The 24,402-nt window shown below is 35.1% G+C and overlaps 1 protein-coding gene across 6 annotated transcripts; it reads left to right on the forward strand.

Annotated features, from left to right (window-relative positions):
* The first annotated feature begins 1,237 nt into the window (after nt 1–1,237).
* il23r (interleukin 23 receptor) lies at nt 1,238–22,858 on the forward strand. Of its 6 annotated transcripts, none has more exons than XM_067459886.1 (18): nt 1,238–1,385; nt 3,673–3,792; nt 3,982–4,075; nt 4,581–4,744; nt 4,838–5,110; nt 7,456–7,573; nt 7,687–7,850; nt 8,001–8,137; nt 8,227–8,386; nt 10,203–10,285; nt 12,112–12,310; nt 12,470–12,670; nt 12,842–12,940; nt 14,222–14,377; nt 16,414–16,590; nt 17,294–17,381; nt 17,710–17,800; nt 21,816–22,858. In XM_067459886.1, exons 4-18 carry the CDS (start codon nt 4,681–4,683, stop codon nt 22,380–22,382), a joined length of 2,577 nt encoding a protein of 858 aa, XP_067315987.1. In that variant the 5' UTR covers nt 1,238–1,385; nt 3,673–3,792; nt 3,982–4,075; nt 4,581–4,680; the 3' UTR covers nt 22,383–22,858. The 6 variants fall into 6 exon arrangements, with proteins under 6 accessions (XP_067315987.1, XP_067315992.1, XP_067315991.1 ...); XM_067459891.1 differs by having other exon boundaries at nt 12,220–12,310; XM_067459890.1 differs by having other exon boundaries at nt 4,662–4,744.
* Nucleotides 22,859–24,402: the final 1,544 nt, after the last annotated feature.

Consider the following 24,402-nt stretch of genomic DNA (forward strand, 5'->3'; position numbering starts at 1 on the left):
GATCAATAATATTGCTGAATATTAAGTGTCCCCTAAGCAAGCCAGAGGCGAAAGTGGCAAGGAACCCAAACATGTGCAGATGACTTGACTATTCGCATGGTCTTTACTGAGGGTCTGGGCCGATGGCTGTCATATTGATGAGGTCTTCATATGCGGTTTGTCTAGATGTCACTCAGGGCTGTTGTGGTTGTCTTAGGGTGTGGGTCCATCTTTTGGTCTGGATACGGACCAGATCTGGCTTACTACAGTAGCCTTGAGATAAGAATGAGACAGACAGACTAAAATTAGAATAGTAACAAGTACATTGGGTGTTATGGAAAGTGTTTCTGGTTCCAGTTGATCTTTGTATGCAGCCTAACAATCCTTTAAGGGATTTAAATTATACAAATATTATAGAGCCACCTCTCCATGGTCCACTCAACCTCCATTTCAACATCATTATTTAGCCAAATAAATGAATAGATATTGTAAGGTCATTATTAAATCTTAAGCATTACATGTTTTGAAGTTTGGTGTCAGATTACAAAGGTGATATTGATCATATTGTATGGTGCTTTCAATTTTCATTTCCTTTATATTGTCCGGAATATCATTCCATATTATGACCTCAGAAATGAACAACTTTAAAACATTTCTGCAAAGAAGAGGGGAAATATTCATAAATCAAGATGTGTCTGATAGACTCCTATCCAAACTAAGTGCTGTAATAACATCAATGGGTTTATGGGGTTTCAACTAAGTCAGGGGTGTGCACACTTATGCAGTTAGCGAGCAAACATTCTGATAATTTATCTTTGTTGCAAATTATGTTCAAAAGATCATCTTAACTAACTTCATTTGTTTTTAATGGACTAACACCCATTTCACAAACCAACACAAAGAATGCTCATTATTAGATGTGCTGACAAGGCAAACAACAAAAAAAGATGCAGTTGAAATGTCATTGTGCTGAAGCTTAACGACGACCAGGGGCGTAGTTTGGTTTTTTTTTATATCCAAATCCATCAAATTACAAATCCCCCCCCCACCCCCCTCCCTAAAATAAAAATAAAAATAAAATAAATAAATAAAAATATTTCAACGTGTAAATCACAGTAGATCAAAAGAAAAATGTGTATAATTCATTTGATTGAAACGATAATTTTGTTCCTAATCAAATATGAGTGTGTCATAATAAATCGGACAAAAAACAAAAAAAAACTCCCCCTCCATTGAACCGATTGGTAACGCCCAATGAGTCGCACTTTCACCAAAACAAGGCGAGTGGTGTTTAATTGGGAGAGCAAACGTTAGCGTCAAGAAAGAAGAGAAGTGCTGCACAGCGGACTATATTTAATTGCTGGTGGGATGCAAAAATAAATAAAGCATCTACTGAGAATGATGAGGTATGAGAATATTGTGTAATATACGTTAAGTACACATCACATATAGCTAGCTAATCCATCGCAATTTATTTAGCTATAACTATATCAGTATAACAAGTTACCAAAGCAGCCGTCTGTTTTGCTAGTTCATTTTTCAATAGTGTCTGTAATTATCAATGACAAAAGTATTCACATCGGTGTTTGTTTTCTTCCTAAATTAATCTGACTTTTGAAGGAATTGGATGAATGAACGATTTAACATTACGTGGCTCACTCATTTAAAAAGTGAATCGCTGCCGCCTACTGGCGGTTTCACTTAATTTCTTTCTTTTTATAATCTCTACTATGTTAGAATTTTATGAATAATTATACACAAATTTCATAACATTATCAGGTGTATAATCTCATAACATGTTTTTAACACGTTTTTGTAACAGATAACTTTGTAAAGTTAGGCTGGATAGATAGATAGATAGATAGATAGATAGATAGATAGATAGATAGATAGATAGATAGATAGATAGAAAGATAGATAGATAGATAGATAGATAGATAGATAGATAGATAGATATAATAACAATACACATAAAAAATATAGATGATAGAATTGATAAAAGATAAAAAGAGCAACTTTGACTGAAAACCACTCGTTACAACTGAGGTATGCAGCAAAACCTTTGTGAAGCCACAACACACACAACCTTGAGGCGGATGGGCTACAACAGCAGAAGACCCCACTGGGTACCACTCATCTCAATAGGAAAAAGAGGCTACAATTTGCACAAGCTCACCAAAATTGTACAGTTGAAGACTGAAAAATGTTGCCTGGTCTGATGAGTCTCGATTTCTGTTGAGACATTCAGATAAAAATAAAATAACAGGCAGCATACCAACGTTCAAACCCCCCAATGTTCAAACCAAATCTGTGCCCTTGCGATCAACATTTATTGATATCATTTATTAAGTAGACCATCTCATTGTCTAGACTGAGGATCAGAATAAGACACTTTCTAACAATGTGGAGCAACATTCACCTGCTTGTAACTTCAGAAAATACCTCCTTTTACCTTTTCAGTCATTTCATTTCTAAAAACTCTGGAAAGTTTTTTGTTTTTGTTGTGATATATGTTTTTTGGTAATCTGTATGGTGAAGTAGATGATGCAGGAATATCTCCATCCATTCCTCTTCCATCCCGCTCTTAAGGGGTTCCTGTTACCAAAACCAGACCTGTCTGTGATTGGCTATAATGATCAACGCAACAAAAACATATTGGAAGTAGTAACTTTAAATGTAATTGGAGTAAATATAAAAATAATACTATTATAAACACTTTTAGTTTAGACTTATTTTAGGTTTTGCATACCCTGCCGTGGATTTGACCACTACATATTAACAAAAAAAAAAAAAAATGAAAGGCACAATTTCATTAAATTCAGTAATTAACAGCCCACATTAAGATCACCAATGAGATATTTTAAACAGGTCAAAGTTAGTTATCTAGATGTTAACCGTTTAAAGAAGAAGTTGCTGACTATTTTTCTGAAAAACAAATCAAGGTCAAATAACCACATGTTGCGCACGCTTGATGTTTTTGATACAAAATGAGGACAGATATATGATAAAGTTGCTTTTTAAAATCTTTCTCGACTTCTTCACTTTATTATTAATTTGAATGTGATCTTTGATAAATCATCCATCTATTAATGTGCATATTATATGAATCTTTCTCAAAAAGATCTTAAAGTATAACAGAGGGCCTTTAAAAAGAGATGACTCTTGAGATAAAAATCATTACATAGGTCAGCAATTGGCCAATCAAATGCTTTGATGTGACGAAGGTTATGAGTAATTGTTGCGAATGGCTCTTGTTGCCAAATCTCTGAGTAACACAAACAAGAATGCCTCCTCTCTTTTTATGCATCACTCTTTGTTATTTAGGTAAATTTAAGTTTAACATACAACATAATTAGTTATCTTAATATTTATTCATTTCCATTCTCCTTTTTTATTTATTTAAGACTTGTGGTCTCTCTTTTCTTGTGGTTATATGTGCTAGTTTCACACAAACTGTAATTGTGGTCTGGCACTAACCTCATTGTTTTCTTTTGTTCATTTTTTATTTTCCACAGTTAACAGCATGGCAGTCGTTCCCCACTGTTATGAAGAGTTTAATATATTTATTGTTTATTATTATAAGCACCTCCTCTTTTATTTAATCTGCTGTTATTTAGTGCATTCTTTGAATTACTCTGTATCTCAAATTCTCCTTATCTGTGTCATTGGGTTTTCCCCTGAAACACTTTGAAGACGAAGATGGAAACTTAAGTGTGAAGAGATCAAAAATCTGGGCCAGGCAGGAAGGCTGTTCTGTGGTGTCGTTTTCACACGCTAAGCACATGTAAAAGGGAACGTGTGAGGACGACATGGGTTAGTCTGTCTTGTTTCGATGTTTCAGAGCCTCGTATGTCTGTCTTTAGTACGTCCAGGTTTTTGATATCAACAGAGCTAGTTTGTGTGTAAAATTCAAGTTTAAAGACCATAGGTTTTTGTGAAAAGTATTACTGAATTAATTTGTATTGTTTTCACTTTCCATATGTGACTTGATGTTATGTGAAGCTGCCAGCCCTTTTGAGCAAATTAATATATATGATGGCAACCGCAGAGGAGCCCAAATGTAGGAGATATCACTGTTCTGCGTGCACTAGGAAAGGTTAGTCTTTTTCTACATTACGACAAATGACATATCTTTTGCCTTTATATCATATCTTTCTTTGATGTGTTTTTCCCCTTTAATGCATGACTTTAAAGGTATGGTTACTGTAATATCAGCCTATTTTAGTTTATGTTTAAACTAAATTTAGATAGCAGTTAATGATCAGTGCTGACTAAAAATGTGGCTTAATAAGCGGGACGCCTAACTGTTGAAACATGCTCAGAGTTTCAGAACAGGCATAAATACCACAAATCTAGGTCATTGGCCCAAAAAGTCTGAGAAAACAAGGTTGACATACAAAAGATTAGGCTTGTAACATTAAGTATCGCTGATGAGAAGAGAACGCTGACTATTTTGCAAGCGTATCAATGGTAACCTTCTAATTTGGTGGTTTTTTTTACGCCTTTGATATTTACATGTGTGCATTATGACCTCTTTTATGTGACATCTGAGGGTATGCAAGGTAACCTATTTTTTCTGATTATATGCTGGTGTGCTTCAGAGAAGGCAGGAGAAGAAACGTAAGGACTAGGCATGGAGTGTAGGAAAAAATATTTGACTCAATATTCACTGATAATCACAGAGACCCAGAAAGGCAGCGAATGGATTTTTTCATCAGAGTCTGGCAGGTGGTCTTTTTACTCCTCCTCAGTGGAAAATTCTGTGGTGAGTTAAGTTATTGCGATTGTTATTCATTTGAAGCTGCTTTTCAAGTTCCATGATCAAGCTTAATACTGTTTTCTCTCTCTCTCTGCTTAGATTGCTACAGAATCAGATGTGTTGGAAAGTTAATAGTAGACTCAGATGTCATTCACATGGGCTCCAACTTGACTGTAGTATGCCAGTCAGACACTGAGCACTGTGGCAGGCACTTTGCCATAGACTACAATGGACAGACCATTTTCGAAGCAGTTAATTGCTCTGTAATAAAAACACAAATAGTCATCAATCAGCCCAAATCTTCACTACTCTGCAAGATGAAGGAGGGAGACAAATGGCATAGTGTTTGCGGCATAGATCTCAAAGCTGGCTGTAAGTTCATGTTCGTTTGTATTCACACACCAATTATTATTACATTAATATGTCCATTAACTAATTTCATTTAATATGACTGAATCAACCCTACTAAATGATAGTACATCAATGCAAATTATTTTTAAGGGTTTATGAATCAAAGTTTGGGCATGTCTAATTAATTGAATATGCATTAATAGAGTATATTAATGTAATAATTTGTTTTTGGTTTTAGTTTATTTGCACAAGTATAAAATATACACAATAAAAACAAACAAAATACAACCCACATAACTGTGCAGGGAGAGGCAAAAAACCCAAAGGGCATTAAAGCCTCTACCTAAACAACAAAATTAAAACTAAATTATAAATACATAATTATATATATTATATATAACAAGTTAATTACAGCATAATAATAATATACAAAAAAGTACAAAAAATATCAATAAACAAAGACACAATTAAAACAAAAAACAATTACAAAACAGCAATAAAATGCTTCTTTATAGATTTTTTGAAACATTTTAAAGAACATTTTTCTGCTAGATAAGAGAAACCATTCCATAATTTAATACCCCTATATCGTATAGAAGTGAGAATTTTAGGAAGATGAAAATCTGACCATTGACGAGTTAAATGACTGTGAACCACTTGAATATATCTTATAAATAAAAACACAAATTTGAGAAATGTTGATATCATAAACAGTAAGAATCTGAAGTTTCTGAAATAGAGAAACAGATGAAGTATATGTTTATATTTGGTCTGCTTGCAATCCTAACCAAACGTTTTTGAAGGATATACATTTTTTGAAGAGTAATAGGAAAAGTACTCGCCCAAACTATATTGCAATATGAAAGATACGGATAAATTAAACTATAGTAAAGAGTAAGAAGACACTCTGCAGTAACAAGATGTCTATTCCTCCTTATTATACCAGTAGATTTATGTATTTTTCTGCTTATGTAGTCAGCTTGTTCCCTCCAACTCAGATTCTCAACAACAAAAACTCCCACCATTTTTGCACTTGAGACACCTCAGTAGACTCAAATATCATCTTTTTTCGAAATTCCTTTGGGTATATTTTTTTACCACTAATTTTTTTTTTAAATTTAAAGATAATTTATTTAAATCAAACCAATTAGCATAAGCGATTAGACCATCATTTGCAATCTTTATCAATAAATTAAAATTTGAGTGAGAGAGAACTAAGGTTGTGTCATCTGCAAACATTACTGGAGTAAGAATATTTGAAACATTTGATAAATCATTTATATAAATAAGAAATAATAAGGGTCCAAGGATGGACCCCTGAGGATAATAATATAACCACATAATAGTCTTGCTGTACTAGAATAGCAACCCTTAAAACAAACTGTCTTCTATTTGAGATGTAATTGTTCAACCATTTATGTGTAGTATCATGAAAACCATATTTTCCAATAAAATATAATGATTAACTGTATCAAAAGCTTTTGACAAGTCTAAAAAAAAAAATACAAGTAAATTCATGATTTTCAAGTGCAAGAGTAACATTGTCAATCAGGTGAAGCAAAGCCATATAAGTAGAGTGGTCTTTGCAAAATCCATGCTGATGTTTATAAAGAACAGAATTATAATCTAAATGAAAGAGAATTTGTTTATATAACATTTTTTCAACATTTTTTGAAAAACATGGCAAAGTAGATATCGGTCTATAATTGCTAATAGATTGAGGATCATCTGCTTTAAACAGAGGAATAACTTTGTCTTATATCTTCTGGTGCAATCTGTTTTCAAAGAAAGAGAAAAAATATAAAGAAGTGGCTGTAATATTGAACATTTCACCAGTTTGACAAGATATACAGAAATATTATTATGACCAGCTGAAGATATTTTTAATCGATCAATAATTTAAATTATTTCGTCCATCTCAGGTGGCTTAAAAAAAATAGGGAAATTTCCTGATATATAATCCAAGGGTTCACCATTACTAATATGAATATTAGTTGCTAATGAATGACCAACATTAACACACAAAAAAAAATCATAACATTTTTGAGCTATGTCAAATGGATAAAATAACACCATCCACAAAAAGGTAGCTTTGAAGTAATCTTCTCTTTTTGCAGCAAATGATTTATTACTTTCCATGTGGTTTAAAGATCATTTGAACACCTCTTAAATTTTTTACTAAAGTATTGCTTTTTTACAGATCTAATAGAATGATTTGATAGAATGATAATAGAATGATAATACTGTTATATTGCTAATTGTATCTACCCTACTTGTTTTTCTTAGGTTCAAAATTATAGATTTATAGGTTTGTTGTGACAATTTCCCAGTTTTTGATTGCAAATATAATACATTTTCTGCTTTAGACCCTCCAGGCAAACCGAAATTCAGCTGTGTCACACACCAACATTCAGAGTTTGTTAACTGCTCTTTGACGGTCACAACTGAGACATATTTATTTACAAACTTCAGTGTGACATTTCAGTAAGTATGTCTATAACATCGAGACTCATATTAGTCTTATTAGAGACTCATATTTATCAAACATATTAGCCTTTCTTCTGCTTTATCTTTTTTTATCTTTCTCCCATGCATAGCAACAGTACATCTAAGTTTCGCCAGTATGAGATGGACAAGGACCATCATCTATCTATTCCACGGTCTCTGTTTGATGAGCGCTTAACATACACAGTCCATGTAAGAGGCCAAAATGCATTAGGAGAGTCTCACTATAATTTCCCTTTCTCGATTTGGGACTTTGGTAAGAGACAAAACTACACACACTTACTCATTTCTGAAACACTTTTTGATCATATCATGATACACCCATATATCATGATATATCATACCAAATGTGCATGGATTTGTCTAGCCTAAATCATGTTGATTTTATGACATTGTTTTTGCTCAGTGATTCCAAGCACTCCAGAGATAACACAAGCCGTGTTTGAAAATGGTGTTCTTTCTCCTACAATATACTGGAATGGCTCAGAAGATGTACTGAAACCAAGTCTGAGGTTCAGAAGGGCGCATAATAACCAGGACTGGGTGAGAGAGGCTGACCCCTTAAAAAGGATTTGAGAAAATGTGTACTGGTTTAAAGCATGTTGAAAAATGTTGCTCTTGTGTTTGATCAGGCCCTGGGAAGAGTAACGGAGCTCCTAGCTGGATGCATTTTGATGCAGGAAACCTTAAAACCACTGATGCCCTATCAGTTTGAGCTGAGAGTGTGTGTTAACAGCTCAACAAACTGCAGCATGTGGAGTCATCCCTTCAATATAACCAGTCCTGGAAAAGGTATTGCCTTAACATTTTTTGAGCATGAAGAGCAAGCGCAAATCCTGGCAACAGCAGGTCGCAGCGCCACTTCCGGTGGCATCAGCAGCTGTCACGGATTTCTTCTGGCAGATGCCAGAGTTTGTGGCAGGTGCCATGGTCTTTCTCGGAGTTTGTCGCTGTTTGTCAGCTGCCAATGGCAATAGTAATACGCATGCGCGCAAAACACAGTTAATAACTATTTGCTTGTATATGACTATATTAGCTGTTTATTAGAACTCATATAGCACATAATGCCTTATTTTGAGTGATCATATTCTACATCTTAACCTATGCCTGAACAGTAATTAGAAGTTTGAGGCAGAAGTCAATAGTTAATAGTGAGAATTAGACCCAAAACTAAAGTGATACACAAACACATTTATAGGCCTACATTCTATAAATAAGTATTATATACATATACATATAGCCTACTATATATATTACCATTCAAAAGTTTGGGGTTAGTAAGAATTTTTAATGTTTTAAAAGAAGTATCTTCCAATCACCAAGCCTGCATTGATTTAATTAAAAATACAAACAAAAGCAGTAATATTGTGAAATATTATTCCAATTTAAAACAGCTGTTTTCTATGTCAATATACAGTAAATTGTAATGTATTCCTGTGATCAAAGCTCAATTTTTTAGCATCATTACTTCACTCTTGAGTGTCACATGATCTTTCAGAAATCAAAGAAGTCTAATCAAGTTAGGGTTTTTTTTGTTTGTATTTTTATACTATTCCAGATTGAAGGTGCACTATGTAGTATTTTTGCAGTAAAATATCCAAAAACCACTAGGCCAGTCTTATATATTTTGTTCATTTGAGTACCTACAATATCCCAAACTGTTTCCAACTATTTGTAAATTGTGAAAAAAATTGCTATTTTAACTAAGAACCGGGACGTTTCAGCATAGCATCTGAGGAAGTCGCCTGTCAATTTAGTCATATCTGCGCTACCCTCAGTTTTATTCTCTTAGCAGTGTGAACAAGTCACAGCAGCGCCGAGCGAACGCACAAAGTAACGTCATAACATAATTTTAAACACACTTAAATGTATCTAATATGATAAACAAAGCTGCTTTACCTTAATCATAACCGGAAACGCGGAAATACTGCAGGCGCCTGGCGACTGTGTCCCGTCATAATAAAAGTCCCGGTGCTCGCGAGCCGTGTGTGTGTAACAATCGCTCCAGCGGTCTTGCTCAGCTCCTCAACACTCGGTCCTGCTCTGCTTCATACTACAGTAACGTTAATAACCGCATGCATGAACGTGATTTCTGCCTGAGTCCTATTTTCCACCGGCTGTGAGGTCTTCACCACATGTCCCAAGATGCTGCGCTCAAATTAGGCGTCATCAAACTATGCCTTTGTTTTGAATAGGCGCCCTCCAGTGGACGGAAAGTTGCATAGTGCACCTTTAATAACAAAAGGCAGAAAAAATAGAAACAATATACTGTTCTTTTTAACTTTACCAGCGGGTGTCGCTGTTGGACAAAGTTACTTTATGAAAACCATTGTGACTTAAATGTTTCAATAAAAATGTCTATTGATATATTTTAACTCTAGAATTATGCTTTATATATATATGTATTAATATTTCACAATATTACTGTTTTTGTTTGTATTTTTAATCAAATAAATGTAGGTTTGGTGAGCGGATTACTTCTTTTAAAACATAAAAAAAAACGTACTGACCCCAAACTTTTGAACGTGTGTGTGTGTGTGTGTGTGTGTGTGTGTGTGTATTTTTTTTTTTGCAGTCTATGGTTTTGATACATTTTTTTTTGTCCTAGCACCCTCACACAAACTTGATGTGTGGCGAGTCATCAACAGGGCCAGTACGCATGGACTTCAGCATGTCACAGTGTTGTGGAAGGTAACAGCACCACCTACTGGACAGAGAAATCATAACTTTAAATTATTACGGTTGTTAACATCAAAGGAAAATGGACAACATACTATTGTTCAACAGTGTGGGTTTAGTTCGAAAAGTTTTTAATGGTCACCAAGGCTGCATTTATGTGATCAAAATACAGTAAAATCACTAATATTGTAAAGTATTATTACAATTTAAAATAACAATTTTCTATTTTTCAATTTTAATATATTTAAAATGTAATTTAATTATGTGAATGTAAAGCTGTGTTTTTGCATCATTTCTCCAATCTTCAGGGTCACATAATCCTTCATAAATCATTCTAATATGCTTATTTGCTGCTCATGAGACATTTCTTATTATTTTCAGAAAAACAATATTGAAAATGTTTGTGATGCTTTATATATATATATATATATATACACCTTGATATTTGTTCATGATTCTTTGAAGAATAGAAAGAACAACATTTATTTAATGCATGCTTCATTTCTTTAAAGAAAAATATTACTGACCCCAAACTTTTGAATGATAGTGTACAATAAAGCAACTTAAATATTAACCATCTTATGAAAATTTGACCTTACGTACAAATGAGTTTTCATGGTCATTGTCACATATTTTTTTTTTAGAGATTAGTAACCTAGAAATCTTAATTTTAATCTTAATTAAAAAATGATAATAATCAGATTCCTGAAATGGAGTTTATTTTCATTCTAAAGTATATTTTGTATCCCAGGTTTGCAATGTGGTCTCAGAGGTTTAGCATCCACTGTATATTCTGTAATGAAAATAATTTGCAGATTATTCACAGATGCCATTCTCAGAAGTAGCTTTCATCTAAATAATCTTTTAAATATATATTCTTTGAAGAGCTGAATAGATTGTTGACATTACAAAGGTCATTAAAATATTGTATTGTTTCAGCGAGCAGTCTGGTTTGATCTAACTAGCGATTAGTTGATCTAACCTTCTCTACATTCTTTATTAAACTATTTAGTCTTTTGGCATTTCCTACCATTAACAGCGTCAAAGATGACTTCAGCCAGTGCATTTTCTCTAAAAAAGTCCTGTATATGTATAGTGATCTTTCACTGTTCAACTCTTATCAAATCAAATCATGTGGAACTATTTTTATATAATTCTAAATAATCAACTCCTGCTCATCAATAAATATGTGATCCTCTCAAAAATTACACAGCTAAAAACCTCCAATAACCACAATCCCATCGACACATCAGTGTCGGCTTTCCATTTCAAAGCAGTGAAGTGTAGCTATTAGCATAGATGTTAGAGTTAACTTAGAATTGGTCAAATTACCTTATGAACACACCTCTGGGTCTATTGGAAAAACAATTCCATTAATTTGGGACTGTAAACTGTTGCATATTCTATACCACATCTAAAGCAAAGGGGTGAAATAAAGACCAGAGAACTTTGAACAAACATTCAATTACTGTTACTGGAAGAATGTTTGCTTATAACTTTAAAAGAACCTAAACAGAATGTTCCCTGTTAGCTGAGTATTATTAGTCTTTACACTGTATTCCAGGACTTCTGAAGACATGCAAAACCTTTATGTGAGGAAAAGACTAAAGTTTCGATTTTCTGTCCCACTTGAGAATGGCTGCAGTCAGTGAGTTTATGAAACAGATCAGTCCAGTTTATGAATGAATCATAAAGTCCAATTTGTGAACCACATCAGAAAGTTCATTGAAAGAACTGACTAAAAAAATTATCTGTAATTTCATAGATAAAAATGTCACAGGTCTTTGCCCTCAACATGAACTCACTTGCTGACTATTTATTTCTCCTGCATCTTCCAGCACTACAAACCAGAAAATTACAGTGGAGATTTGTTATATTACAAGTTATCTTATATAGAAGAAGGCAAAATCCATGAACTGAACTGCTCAGCTCATGTCACCCATCAGACACTTCAGCTGAGCGTGACAGAAGTTAACATCAGTGCTGTGACATCAGCTGGGTCCTCTCCACCCACACCTGTGAGTTTGATACGCACAGGTGAGAAACAGATTATTTATTTATTGAAACTTGTAGGACACAGAAAGTGTTAGCACCCTTAACCTCATCTTAATGAGAGTCATCCATTTGCGAGATGTCTACGGAATCTTTGTTTGCATGAAAGTCTACATTATTCTTTTGTGTGTGTGTGTGTCACAGGTAAACCAGCTCCCATGATAAGATATTTAGTTCCAGCAGCAGGGGGCAGTGTGCTTCTGTCATGGGACTTGTCTCATTACACTGAGGAAGTGGAGGACATTCTGGGTTTTGTTATACAGTGGCAACAAAGCCTAGTGCACTTAGAATGGAAGAATGAATGGAAGAGATTAGGAAAAGACTATAATTTTACATGGCTTCATGGTAAGAAAGATGTTTTCATACAATCCAGTTCTATTGATCTTAATAATACCTAAGGGTTGAAATCATTTAAAAGGGTTTGAAAATAAAACAGTATGATATTTTATGTAGATTGATGTAGTTCATATAATGATGTCCATCATCTACGTTTCATTATAAATGTTGAACTTGCAGGTCTGGAAGCCGGTGTCTTGTATAACATCTCATTATATGCCGAAGAAGCTATTGGAGTTTCAGATCCTGCATTTGTTCAGGTTTATGCAAGGGAAGAGAGTAAGTTCATGATTACTTGCATATTTGCAATTTATCTTAATTACAATTTAAAATAACTGTTTTCTATTTTTAATATATGTGTTGTTTTTAGACCCAAACTTGCTTTGGTAGCCAGGCTCAAAAAGTTCCTTTGAAAATCCAGACATTAATTACTCACCCTCATGACGTCCCAAACTCGTAAAACCTTCATTCATCTTCAGAACACAACTTAATATATGTTTGATAAAATCCGAGAGCTCTCTGACCCTAGGCTAATTTGATGAAACTACCACTTTAATGTCCCAGAAAGGAAGGAAAGTGATCGTTAAAATAATCCATGTCATGTGACTCAAGTGTTTCAATCTTAATTTTATGAAGCGACAAGAAATAAAAATAACATCTTTATTCAACCATCTCTTCTCATTTGTTCCAGTCTACTACTACGCTATTGACGTAGTAAATAATGCACTTTCGAAGAGTTACTTTTTTTTGGCGCCGAAAATGTATTCTTGTTGCTTCATAAAATTAAGGTTGAAACACTAGAGTCATATGGACTATTTTAAAAATGTCTTTCCTACCTTTCTGTGACTTGAAAGTGGTGATTATATTGCTGTGTATGGTGGGGTGGGGTGAATATCTTAATTTGTGTTACGAAGATGAACGAAGGTCTTATGGAACGACATGTCGTATTTACAAAAAAATATTTTGGGGTGATCTCACCCTTTAAACTTGAGCTACAGTTTTGTTTTGTTCTTTGGTGAATAGAAAATTCAAAATAATTGCTTGTAACATTTGACATTTGTCACTTACTGCATCCTTGTTGAATAAAATTATGAATTTCTTTCTTTTTTCCCCTCTTTTTTTTTAAACAGACCCCAAACTTTTGAACGGTAGTGCACATAAAACATTTACATTACTGTTCATGTTACACTTCATAGGATATAAGTGTGGATAGGGTGTAGATTTAAAAAATATTACACATTTGATTAACAATATTACAATTATTTATAGTAATAGGCCTATAGTAATATAAGTACTACTTACTAATATTTTTCAAAACGTTCGTCTAAACATTTTCTTACAAAAAACAAGAAAAAGGAAAAAACAAAAAGGATAACAATAATCTCTTCTTTCACTAAATTGCCACAAGAGGGCAGTGACAGAGAGTTTATCAAAAGTCTTTTCATAAAGTTTTTGGGGCGGGTTGTGAATAAAGATATTTAAAGAGTTTATATTAATTGTTTAACATTTTCCTACTCAGTGATTGAAGAGCCAATATATCCTCTTCTGTTTCTTTTTCAGAGCCTCTAGCCGGTCCAGATTTATCAGTTACCACTGTAGGGGAAAGGCAGATTTTGATACAATGGGACGAGCTCGACCAAGAAAAACAAAGGGGATTTATCACAAACTACACCATTTACTTCCAGAGACATGGAGACAAGAGATTTATTCAGAACCGTAAGTAAAACAGTTTTTGTGAGTGTGTTGGGTTGTGGTTTATGCCTGTAAGTGCTTGATGGGAGGAGTCACATGGTTTGTACACAGAGAATCTTTAGTTTTTTTCTTTAACATAAAAACAATGTTTTTCCCCCCACAACACTTTAGGTGTCTTTAACCTCACCCCACAAGTGATGCAGTGCACCTTCATGCATTTAGTACAGTGGAAAGACTCTACCTGTCTTTGGTTTGAGACTCATCACAATCACACCCACAGTTTGACATCAGGGTTTTCCACCATTTACTGAAAATATTCACATCCTCTTCCAGTAACCCCACTCCCCTACACTTGTACATTGCAAGTCTAAAACAAATGTGGTTCGCAGAGTGTATTCTCAGCTAGTACCGCAAAACATTTAGTGTAAATAAGTGTAAAATGGAGTTTGGAAGCAACTAACATGGTAACCACTTTTAAAAGGTTTCAGTTTTTTGCTGATCTACTAGCCTTACCAGCTAAAAAAATGTCCGTTCTAAAACCAACTAAGAGACCAGCTGGACCAGGCCGGTTTAAGCTGTTTTTTTTCAACAGGGATATTATTTACTGATTTTAAATCATACACTGACTCAACAAAATATGAAGCTGAAGACCAGCTGGCTGGCTGACAAGCATAAACCAGCTAAAACCATTTTAAATCAGCTAAGAACAGCAAACCAGCTTAGACTGATGTAAGTAGTTTTTTTCTGCAGGATATGCACTACTTTTAAAAAATTTGGAGTCATAATATTTGTTTTATTCTCTAATGCTCACCAAGGCTGCATTTATTTGTTCAGAAATACAGGAAAAAATGTATTGTATTATATTTTAATATGATTATATATATATTATATATCATATCATATTAAGCAGATGGCAAAGTTGAATTTTCAGCATCATTACTTCTTCAGTGTGATGATCCTTTAGAAATCATTTTAATATGATACATTTTTCAGGATTATTTAATGACTAGAACGTTTAAAAGAACAGCATTTATTTGAAATAGACTTTTAAATAAAATCTTACTGACCCAAACTTATAACACTAAACTCTATGGTGGGTTAAAAGCAACCCAAGTTGGGCTGAAAAGGGACACACCCAGGTTGTTTTAACCCAGCTGTTGGGTTAAATGTTTCCTTAAAACTACTCAATCGCTGGGTTTAAAGCGACCGGATCCAGATGACTTAGACTTGATCCACAGCAGTTTGTTGTTATCTATAGTAGTGTTGAGTTAATATTTTAGTTTTGCAAGAGAAAAGAAAATGTATAGGTGATGGAAAAAAGTTGTCATTCTCAAAGGGACAGGCCCATATGTCAGATTTAACTGAAACTGAAAACTATTAATTGATTGGCCTTACATGCTTAGGACTGTGGCAGATATTCAGTTTCTAAATGTATATATATGTAAAAATAAAATACTTGTGGTGAACAAAATTATTAGAGAGTAAATTGCGGTTTAGGCTTTCATTCCTGCTGCGGATCACTGTTGATACATATTGACTAGAGTCACTAGAGTCTTCTATGTCATTTGTGTGTCTTTTTAGAGCTACAGCTCTGGCTAGTGCGAATGAGAACTAGTAGCTATTCTTAACATGTGGCTTTTGACATGACAGGAAGTAGAGACAACAGCGGAAAGCATGTGGCTATGTGCAAATGTTTCTGTCTTCAGTTTAAGCTTTTCTAACCAATCTGTTAAACAGACATCAGTATCTAAAACATGTCTGTTATGATCCTGTGGTGTAACTATGATGTCAAAAAATGCAGAAAAGATAAAAATGTGAATAACGGCTTCCTCTCAGTGTTAAATATCTCCACCCTGATGAACAGTTACAGGAGCATTCTAACTTTCATGTTTCATTCTACAGATTTACTCTTAGACCCTTTGACCTGGAAATTATGAAACCTGGTTCAAAGAGAAACTGTCTGTCAGCTGTCAGTCTGAACAGAGAGTGATGCAAATGATTGTTTAATATTATTTTCTCCTTTTCATCTCCTCATGTTTTGTGTGTTGCTCTGCTTGCAGAAAATGTGCCTTACGTATTTCCTAGACGTTTGAGTTGGGAGCTGCAGGGCCCACATGAATGTTTCGATATTCTGGTCTCTGCCTGGAATTCTGCGGGTGAAGGGCCCAAAGGAAAACCTGCCACCTGTTGTTGTCCCAGCAAACTATCATATCAACCCAGTTCAGACAAGGCAACAGGTGCATTCTCTTATGAAATAGATGAGAAAGGTCAAGGATCTTTAAAACCAAGCATTGTACTTTAGTTAACTTAGCACCTTTGCTAACATTCTGGCAATGTTCTCTCAAAGTGACAAACAAAAGCTTTCACCTTAAATCACATTAGTTTGACCACAATCAATTATAAACTTTATAAACCAGAGGCGATTTTTAAATACAGTATTTGACGAAAAGATGTAAAGAGATGATATTGCTATATTGAAATATTAAAAGGCTGTCATCATTATTTACTCATATTCATGTCGTTTTCCGGGGTGGCTTTCTTTTGTCTGTGGGAAAAAAACGTTTTTAAGAAATATTTTGTTTAAAGATATTTTATTTTTGTCTAGTCAAAGTTACTGAGATCCAAATCAACACCCATTGACTTTCTTTGGATGAACAAAAAACCCTAAAACATTCTGCAAAACTTTTTTTGTTTTCGAAAAGAAAGCCATACTATTGCTTTAAGAGAATCAGCATGAGGTTCTGTGCATGTTTTGACTACAGTATTACTCATTGTGTAGGGTATGGGTAAGGGCGCCATATCGTGCAGACACTGAATAATACTGATAATACTGATCCATATACACAAAGTATGCACTTATAACATGATTTCAAAGATATTCGAAAAGTTAATGCAGAGTTGTTCCAACAAAACCATTTCATGTTATTGTGTACTTTCCAGGTGGAATGATAGCTGGATTTTGTTTGGCTGCTGGTGTTCCTATAGTGATCCTGGCCAACTTGATGTACCTGAAATGTGTGCGGCAAAGGTGACTTGCTGAACTGGGGGGTTTCGATGTTACTAAGCATCTGTACTTTCATTTGTGCAAGTAGTTTCACAATGTGGCTCTTGCTTGCAGTCTTTCATAAAGTTATAGTCATAGTCAAGTGTGAGTGTAATGACATTGTATAAGTGGAGACTTCAGAGCAAATTGTTGTGATGTGAAAATGATGGCCATTTTATTTAAAATAAGCTATAATGTATTGAATGATGCATTGAATGTTGATGATATGGAGAAGTTAGGTGTGTGTGCGTGCGTGCATGCGTTTTTTTTGTGTATAACTGTTATTTTTATTTCTCAAAAAATCTCTTTACAGAATGATGAAAATGTGCATGTCCATGGGAGTCTCTTGGATTTTTGAAAATTTACCGAAATTCGATAACAGCAATGCTATAAAACTACTAAAGGTAATAATGTTTATTTATACAATGTCATTTTAGTTAAATGCTACAATCAACATGCAGTAGTAGGGGTTTGGAGGCATTGGGCCTCATTCATGAAACACGAGCAGAACGTATTTGTGTGTAAATCGTTCGGAAAGCCGCTCTGACGTTAATTTTCGGATTTATGAAATGTTCGTAATTTCAAAATGTTAGGTTGTACAAAAGAAATTTACACCTGCTCCCTACCACGTGTAAATGGTGCGTAAAACATTTGAACATTCTGTGTTCTAATTTAGGCAAACTGATGACATTGCATTTTGACTAATGCACTATGTAGGGGAGGCCTACCATAATAATATTTCAAGAGTTGATTTGCCCCATCTTTTGTTTGTACTGTTTAAAGGAAGTGTATGTAAGATTGTGGCCAAAACTGGTACTGCGATCACTATCCCCTCTCCCCCTTCTCCCTGACTCGAGGTTGCCAGATAGGCTGCAGGATCCAGCATAAACGTTTGTAGCTGCAGCTGTGGTAACTAGAGCAGAGCTGGCAACCCGGATGCTGAAACACTACTGACTTCATGATTGGTCGATAGGTGGAGGGTGGCGCTTCAGGCCAAAACACAACATGTCAACATCAGTTGAGGGCTGCAACAACAACTTTTAAATGACAATATCCTGGCCGACTACTGTTGTCAGTGATATAAGTATTTGAAATTAACGTGATTTCTCAATGTCTAGTGACATATCAGGGCCATTTTATGACTAATTGAAATACATTTCTTACATACTGTTCCTTTAACGTTGGGCAATAGGCCGCAAATTAAACAAATTTTTTGGTCTTCTGATGGTGTCATTCATCTCAAAGAGAAAAAAATACATCAGGTCACTGAACCTTAACATACAGCTAAAAATCCATAGGCATTGATTTTATTGGCAAAAAACAGCATTCACAAATCAATTGGATGATCATGATGAGAAGGGAACTAGTTTGGCATAAGGCAGATGATCTATGGCAGGTGAACTATTATGCCCATTTTTACAAATTGTAAATTAAGTCTCAGTTGTCCCCAAAAGGTGTCTGTGAAGTTTCAGCTTAAAATACCTCAGATCATTTATAAATCCATGTTTTAAATACCCATTTCTGACTACAGTCAAGAACAGGCTATTTTCGTGTGTGTGCCTTTAAATGCAAATGAGCTGCTGCAACACCCCTCTCCACACAGTTCCTGCTTCAATTGGATTCTCTGCCAAATACTAATAAGACATCTGCTTGGTTTTGTTTATATTATATCGTGATCTCTCTCACAGATAGCAGTTCTTTTTTCATCATTAAAGTTTATTTTTCCACGAGTTTTAAAGCTATATTAGTTTAAACTTATAATGGATCGTTTTCTGAGCGCACTTATTGATGGACAACTGGTTGTCAGATGTCAAGTCTTGTGAGTAACTTATCGTTTAAACTGTCAAATACACACAACTGTCTTGCTCACCATTGTCGCTTACAAAAACAAAATAGCTGCGGTGTGGGTCGAAATGTCCAAGAGGCGGAAATATTATAATAAGATAAACTTCCTACATCAGAAGGGGAGAGAAATCTGAGTGGCTAGTTTTTTTAAGTGCTTGCAGAGAATTTTTGCACCTCTGTTTTTGTGTTTATTTAAAATAAGACAAATCTGATATTATTTTAATCTTATATCTAATATTTATCATTTGAGATCGTTCTTTACTGATTCAACCTGCAGAAGGAACGAGTCCCGGTTAATATCCCAGTTGCACAGGTGGGGTATGTTGTAACACTGCGTTACAATGAGCCCCTATTAGGAATATGCTATTATATTCTATACTTTTATGAATTGAGAAACCATGAGAAAAGGGTGAATAATGACATTGTCAATGTTCAGAAATGAATAATTATGTATTATGTTATGCTGTATGGCTGTATTTAGCGATATGTTTGTTGTCAAACTCAAAAAATTTGTATTATTATTAAAAAAGGCCATTATTTTATTTTTAAAAGTTCATAATTGTATTTTACTGACAAAATTTTAAGCTGTCATCTGGTCATGTTACAATGGGGCATGTTGTCACATTTCACTTCTATTCTTTCTGGGTTAATCAAGAAAAAGTATACACTGTATTAATGAAAAATATCAACATAATTGTACTAGATGTGTGTTGAAATGATTATGATTGTGGGAAAAATGTACAGGAAATATATACTCTGAGCCCCAAGTGGATTTACACAAATTGAGGCAAAGCCTTAGGTTGTGCCCCGCTCTCCTAGCCTGACAAGCCAGACCCACATCAAGATGTTTGGTCTGGAAACTCACCATAGACAGGGCTCAATCCGAGGGGCGGGATAAACGGTTGTCTTTCAGACTCCCTCTGCACGCGATAGGATAGCGCTACACCAACCAGAGCAACGAAGGTGAAACAGAGCTTGTTGATAGATTAAACATTCACCGTATCCGGTCGGCTAAACTCCGAACACATCTTTTTAAGAATGACTTCAGTGCCGTTCTTTGTTCTTTTCTCAGAGAAAAGCTTAACTCCAAGTCTTCGAGAGTCGCGGTCAAAGCTGATTCGAAAGACCGCCGCCGTTCGCCCGTTTCTGTGTTTACTAGAAGCACGCAAACACAACTCGGCCGTCGTCATTATGGCCCCGCCTGCCGACTCTATACACGACGTGATTGGCCCGTCCAGATTGTGAGGAATACAGCTCAGAAGGGTATTGAGAGTTCCTAGACGACACTTGCAAAAATGATTACTGTCCATCATTGACTGGGAGGAGCGGTCGTGCGCAGTCCTACATCACCGGACTAATTTGCCTAATCTTTACGGTACTTTAGACCATGGTGGAAACAGGTCTAATGGAAAAAAAAGTTCCTGGTACAAATTGTTCTGGCTAATTTCAGTGGAAGCGGAACTTAAAACTATCATTGACATGATGCACTTTTGTAAAGGTAAACATTGGAATACCTCTTACAAAGCCCCTGCATTAGTTCAGGCAGGCCACATAGTCAAGCTCCACCATCAGCTGATTGGAAAAATTCCAACCCCACCCATATCAGCTGAACCAATTCCCATATCCTCAATTGGCAACTCTCAAACTCTCAAACTCCCACCTCCTCCCCAGCTCCTACTTAACTGTTGCTGCGTCCCAATTCGCCTACTTATACTACGTCCTAAAAGTATGTACTCTTTTTGTGAAGAAAAAGTATATACTTTTGAGTGTGTAGCAGAAAAGTATGCAAGCTTCGGGACATACTACGCCATCTTTAACAGACTCTGTTGCTTAGTTACGTGCATCCCGTCACCGTTTAACTGCCCTGTCAATCATCGTCAGATTCGTCACAGTTCAAATCCTCCACATTCAGTTTAATCTCCTACCGTATCGGAGAGAAATGTAGCCGCACGTTGATCTGCCATGTGTGGGTCTTTAATGCAGAGACTCTCCTCTATCGCGATGAGTTGTGGGCAATATCAGCCGTTAGAGTGCACATCGATCCATACTTTGAATTCTGACCGGAAATACTAACCATCCGGGTATCTTTGGAATACTTTTTTCAGCATACTACGATTTGGGACATACTAATTCTATTTTTGAATACTATTTAGTATGGATAGTATGCGAATTGGGACGTAGGGTGTGTTTAACTTAATCAATGTCAATTGTGTCATTGATGCATGCTCTGTTCTAAATGGGGGATTTATGATGCCTTCCTAGTTTGGAAATTTGGGAGGTTGTCCAGAAGCTGCTGTTCCCTGTCTTGGCTTTTCATGGAGCTCACGAAAAGGATGGGGAATTTAGAAAAGAGCCATATCGCCAAATGTAAATTTATGCAAAACACGCAATAAAAAGTTAACTTAAAGTTTGTCTATGGTGTTTTTGACTCAAGTGGACCTGTCTAAAACTTGATTATACTCAATAAAGTGCATTACAATTATGATACGAAATTGCACATGTTAAAATGTTATTGGACAGTGTCTTCTTCATACTGCAACTCCATACTTACCAATACCTTTTATTTCTTCTTAGGATGACAGCTATGGCCCTTGGGGACCTCTTCCTGGAGACAGCGATCCTCCATTAACTCCCATTGAGGAAGTCAATCCGTCTTGGGAGAGGCAAGACTCCTATCCAACAGTTCTTCACGCCACAGAAACGCCCACGACAGACCTGTTTTGCATTGATTCTCCTTATAAACCTCAGTTAATGATCGCTTCACAAAGAAATGAAGAAGTCTTTGAGACTACAGAGGAAGAGTTAAAGGAAGAGGACCAGTTCCCTTTGTTGGTGTCTCCATCACATCATGACTTCAGTTGGGATTTAACCTGTATTCCCGTTAAACATGGGCATCTTAATAGCTTCTTAGCCATGGATGGAGCACTCGGATCCTTGGGCATTCTTGAAGGCCTCCTCTCTCCCCCTAAGATAGCTTTCAATAAGGATGGTAGGGAGGAAGAGAATGAGAGGACTGTGGAAACAGGAGATGTAGAGCAGTGCACCTTCATAAGTCCAACTGTACTACCAAATGACCTGGAGAGCTGCTTCAGAGGGCCTCAAGGGCTTTGCCATAGTTTTTTCATTCCAGAAGAGGTTTAGACAATCTTGTGAGCATGTTTTTAAGAAATATCTTGCGGGCAAAAGTACCTCTGAACTGAATATCCAGCGTGGATGTAATTCTACGGTAATCACAAGCATATTCAAGCACTTGTATGAGACAAATCTTGTACATAAAGCATTACGTTTTTTAAAAATTATTTTACAGAGATGATACTCTATTTTCTGTATATTGTTTGCATTTCATCAAATGTGTGGCTTTAGTTAAATGCATATGAATCATTTTGTGAATGCACACACTCTGATCATATCAATTTAATCATAAAGTAACTTCTCCTTGAATACTGTTTTGATTCAAATGAAAAGACACACAGCTGTCAAATTGCACTTTTTTTGCCTATATGTTCTCTTCTTTTTTATTCTGAATGTCACTTATGGTCAAAACATCAAGAAACCCTTTGAAAAAAAAGTATTTTTTAAAAGACACTGTACTTGCAGATAAATAAAATATTGAAATAAAGCCACTCTAGTGTACATAAAAAGGGTAAACTATCATGATTATGTTTTTAGTGCACATGATTAAGTGCACTTTGTAATAATGTCAGGTTAAAAGTTTGATATACTTAAAGCAGGGGTCCCCAATCTCGGTCCTGGAGGGCCACTGTCCTGCAGAGTTTAGCTCTAACCCCAATCGTTTTCAGGTGTGTTTGATTGGGGTTGGAGCTAAACTGTGCAGGACAGTGGCCCTCCAGGACCGAGATTGGGGACCCCTGACTTAAAGAGATAGTGATAGTGTTTTGTCATCATTTACTCGCCCTCAAGTTGTTCCAAACCGGCATGACTTTATTCTGTTGAAAACAAAAGAAGATATTTAAAGAATGTCTGTAAAAAAATAAAAATAACAAAAAGTAGGGAAAAAATGCTATGGAAGTCAATGGCTACTGTCAACTGTCATTATTGGGTGAACTATAATATATTTCTGATAGTTCACCCAAAAATGAGGGGGGTTAATAAAGGCCTTCTGAAGCAAAGTGATGGGTTTGTGTAAGAAAAATATCCATGTTTAAAACTTTATACAGAAAAAATATCGTTATTCAATTTGCAAAGAAAGTTACATATTTGGTATATGGATATTTTTCAAAAAAAAAAAAAAAAAAAAAAAAAACGATTCACTTCAGAAGGCCTTTATTAACCCCTTTATTAACTGCTGCCATGTGGATTACTTTTATAATGGGTGCACTTTTTTATAACTCTGATTGTATTCGTCTGAAAGAAGAATGTCATATAGGATGGCTTGAGGGAGTAAATAATGGGCTAATTTTCATATTTGGGTGAACTATCCCTTTAAGTCCTACTTAAGTGGGCCAAAGAAGCACTCTTAAGTTCAGCTACTGCATTAGATTAAGTATGAATTGAAATAGTAATACATTTTCTGGTAACAATTTACAATAAGGTCTTATTTGTTAACATGAACTAACAATGACCAATATACATTTGCTGCAGTATTTATTAATCGTCATCAATGTTAGTTAATAAAAAACTGTTCATTTTTTGTTCATGTTAGTTCACAGTGCATTAACTGATGTTAACAAATACGTATTTAAATAATTTATTAATAAATGTTAAAACTAACATTAAGATGAATAAATGCTGTAGATGTGCGGTTCATTATTCGTTCATGTTAACTACGGTAAATGCAACTAGCATGTAATTAAGTGTCCAGAAATATTACATTCAGTTCACACTTAATACTATTTTACAGTAAATAATTTCAATAATAAGATTATTAAAAGTATGTTAAATGTTTACTTTATTTAAGGGAAGTTTAGATGAAAGGCAAGTGATTCGTTCAATACATTTGTGAAAACGTGAAAGGAAAATGTAATCGTCTATAAGGCGAACGAAAGGATGAGAGACTAGCAACCATTGCATTCACAAGATAAGCTGTCTCCAAAATGTTATGGTGTTAAGATGTTTTTTGTATGTGGCATTCAGCTCATGTTGAGCTCACAAAGGACTATCTGATTCTCGGTTGGCCGTCTAATAGTTTTTAGTAGAAAAG

This window comes from Pseudorasbora parva, chromosome 12 (assembly GCF_024679245.1).
Source record: "Pseudorasbora parva isolate DD20220531a chromosome 12, ASM2467924v1, whole genome shotgun sequence".
Taxonomy (NCBI): Eukaryota; Metazoa; Chordata; class Actinopteri; order Cypriniformes; family Gobionidae; genus Pseudorasbora; species Pseudorasbora parva.

What these genes read in the sequence shown, in the direction of transcription:
- il23r (XM_067459886.1), top strand. Translation starts at nt 4,681, where the DNA reads ATGGATTTTTTCATCAGAGTCTGGCAGGTGGTCTTTTTACTCCTCCTC. An exon ending in CGCATAATAACCAGGACTGG is followed by an intron (nt 8,138 to 8,226) that starts GTGAGAGAGGCT and finishes GTGTTTGATCAG; the next exon opens with GCCCTGGGAAGAGTAACGGA. An exon ending in TAATTTTACATGGCTTCATG is followed by an intron (nt 12,671 to 12,841) that starts GTAAGAAAGATG and finishes TTGAACTTGCAG; the next exon opens with GTCTGGAAGCCGGTGTCTTG.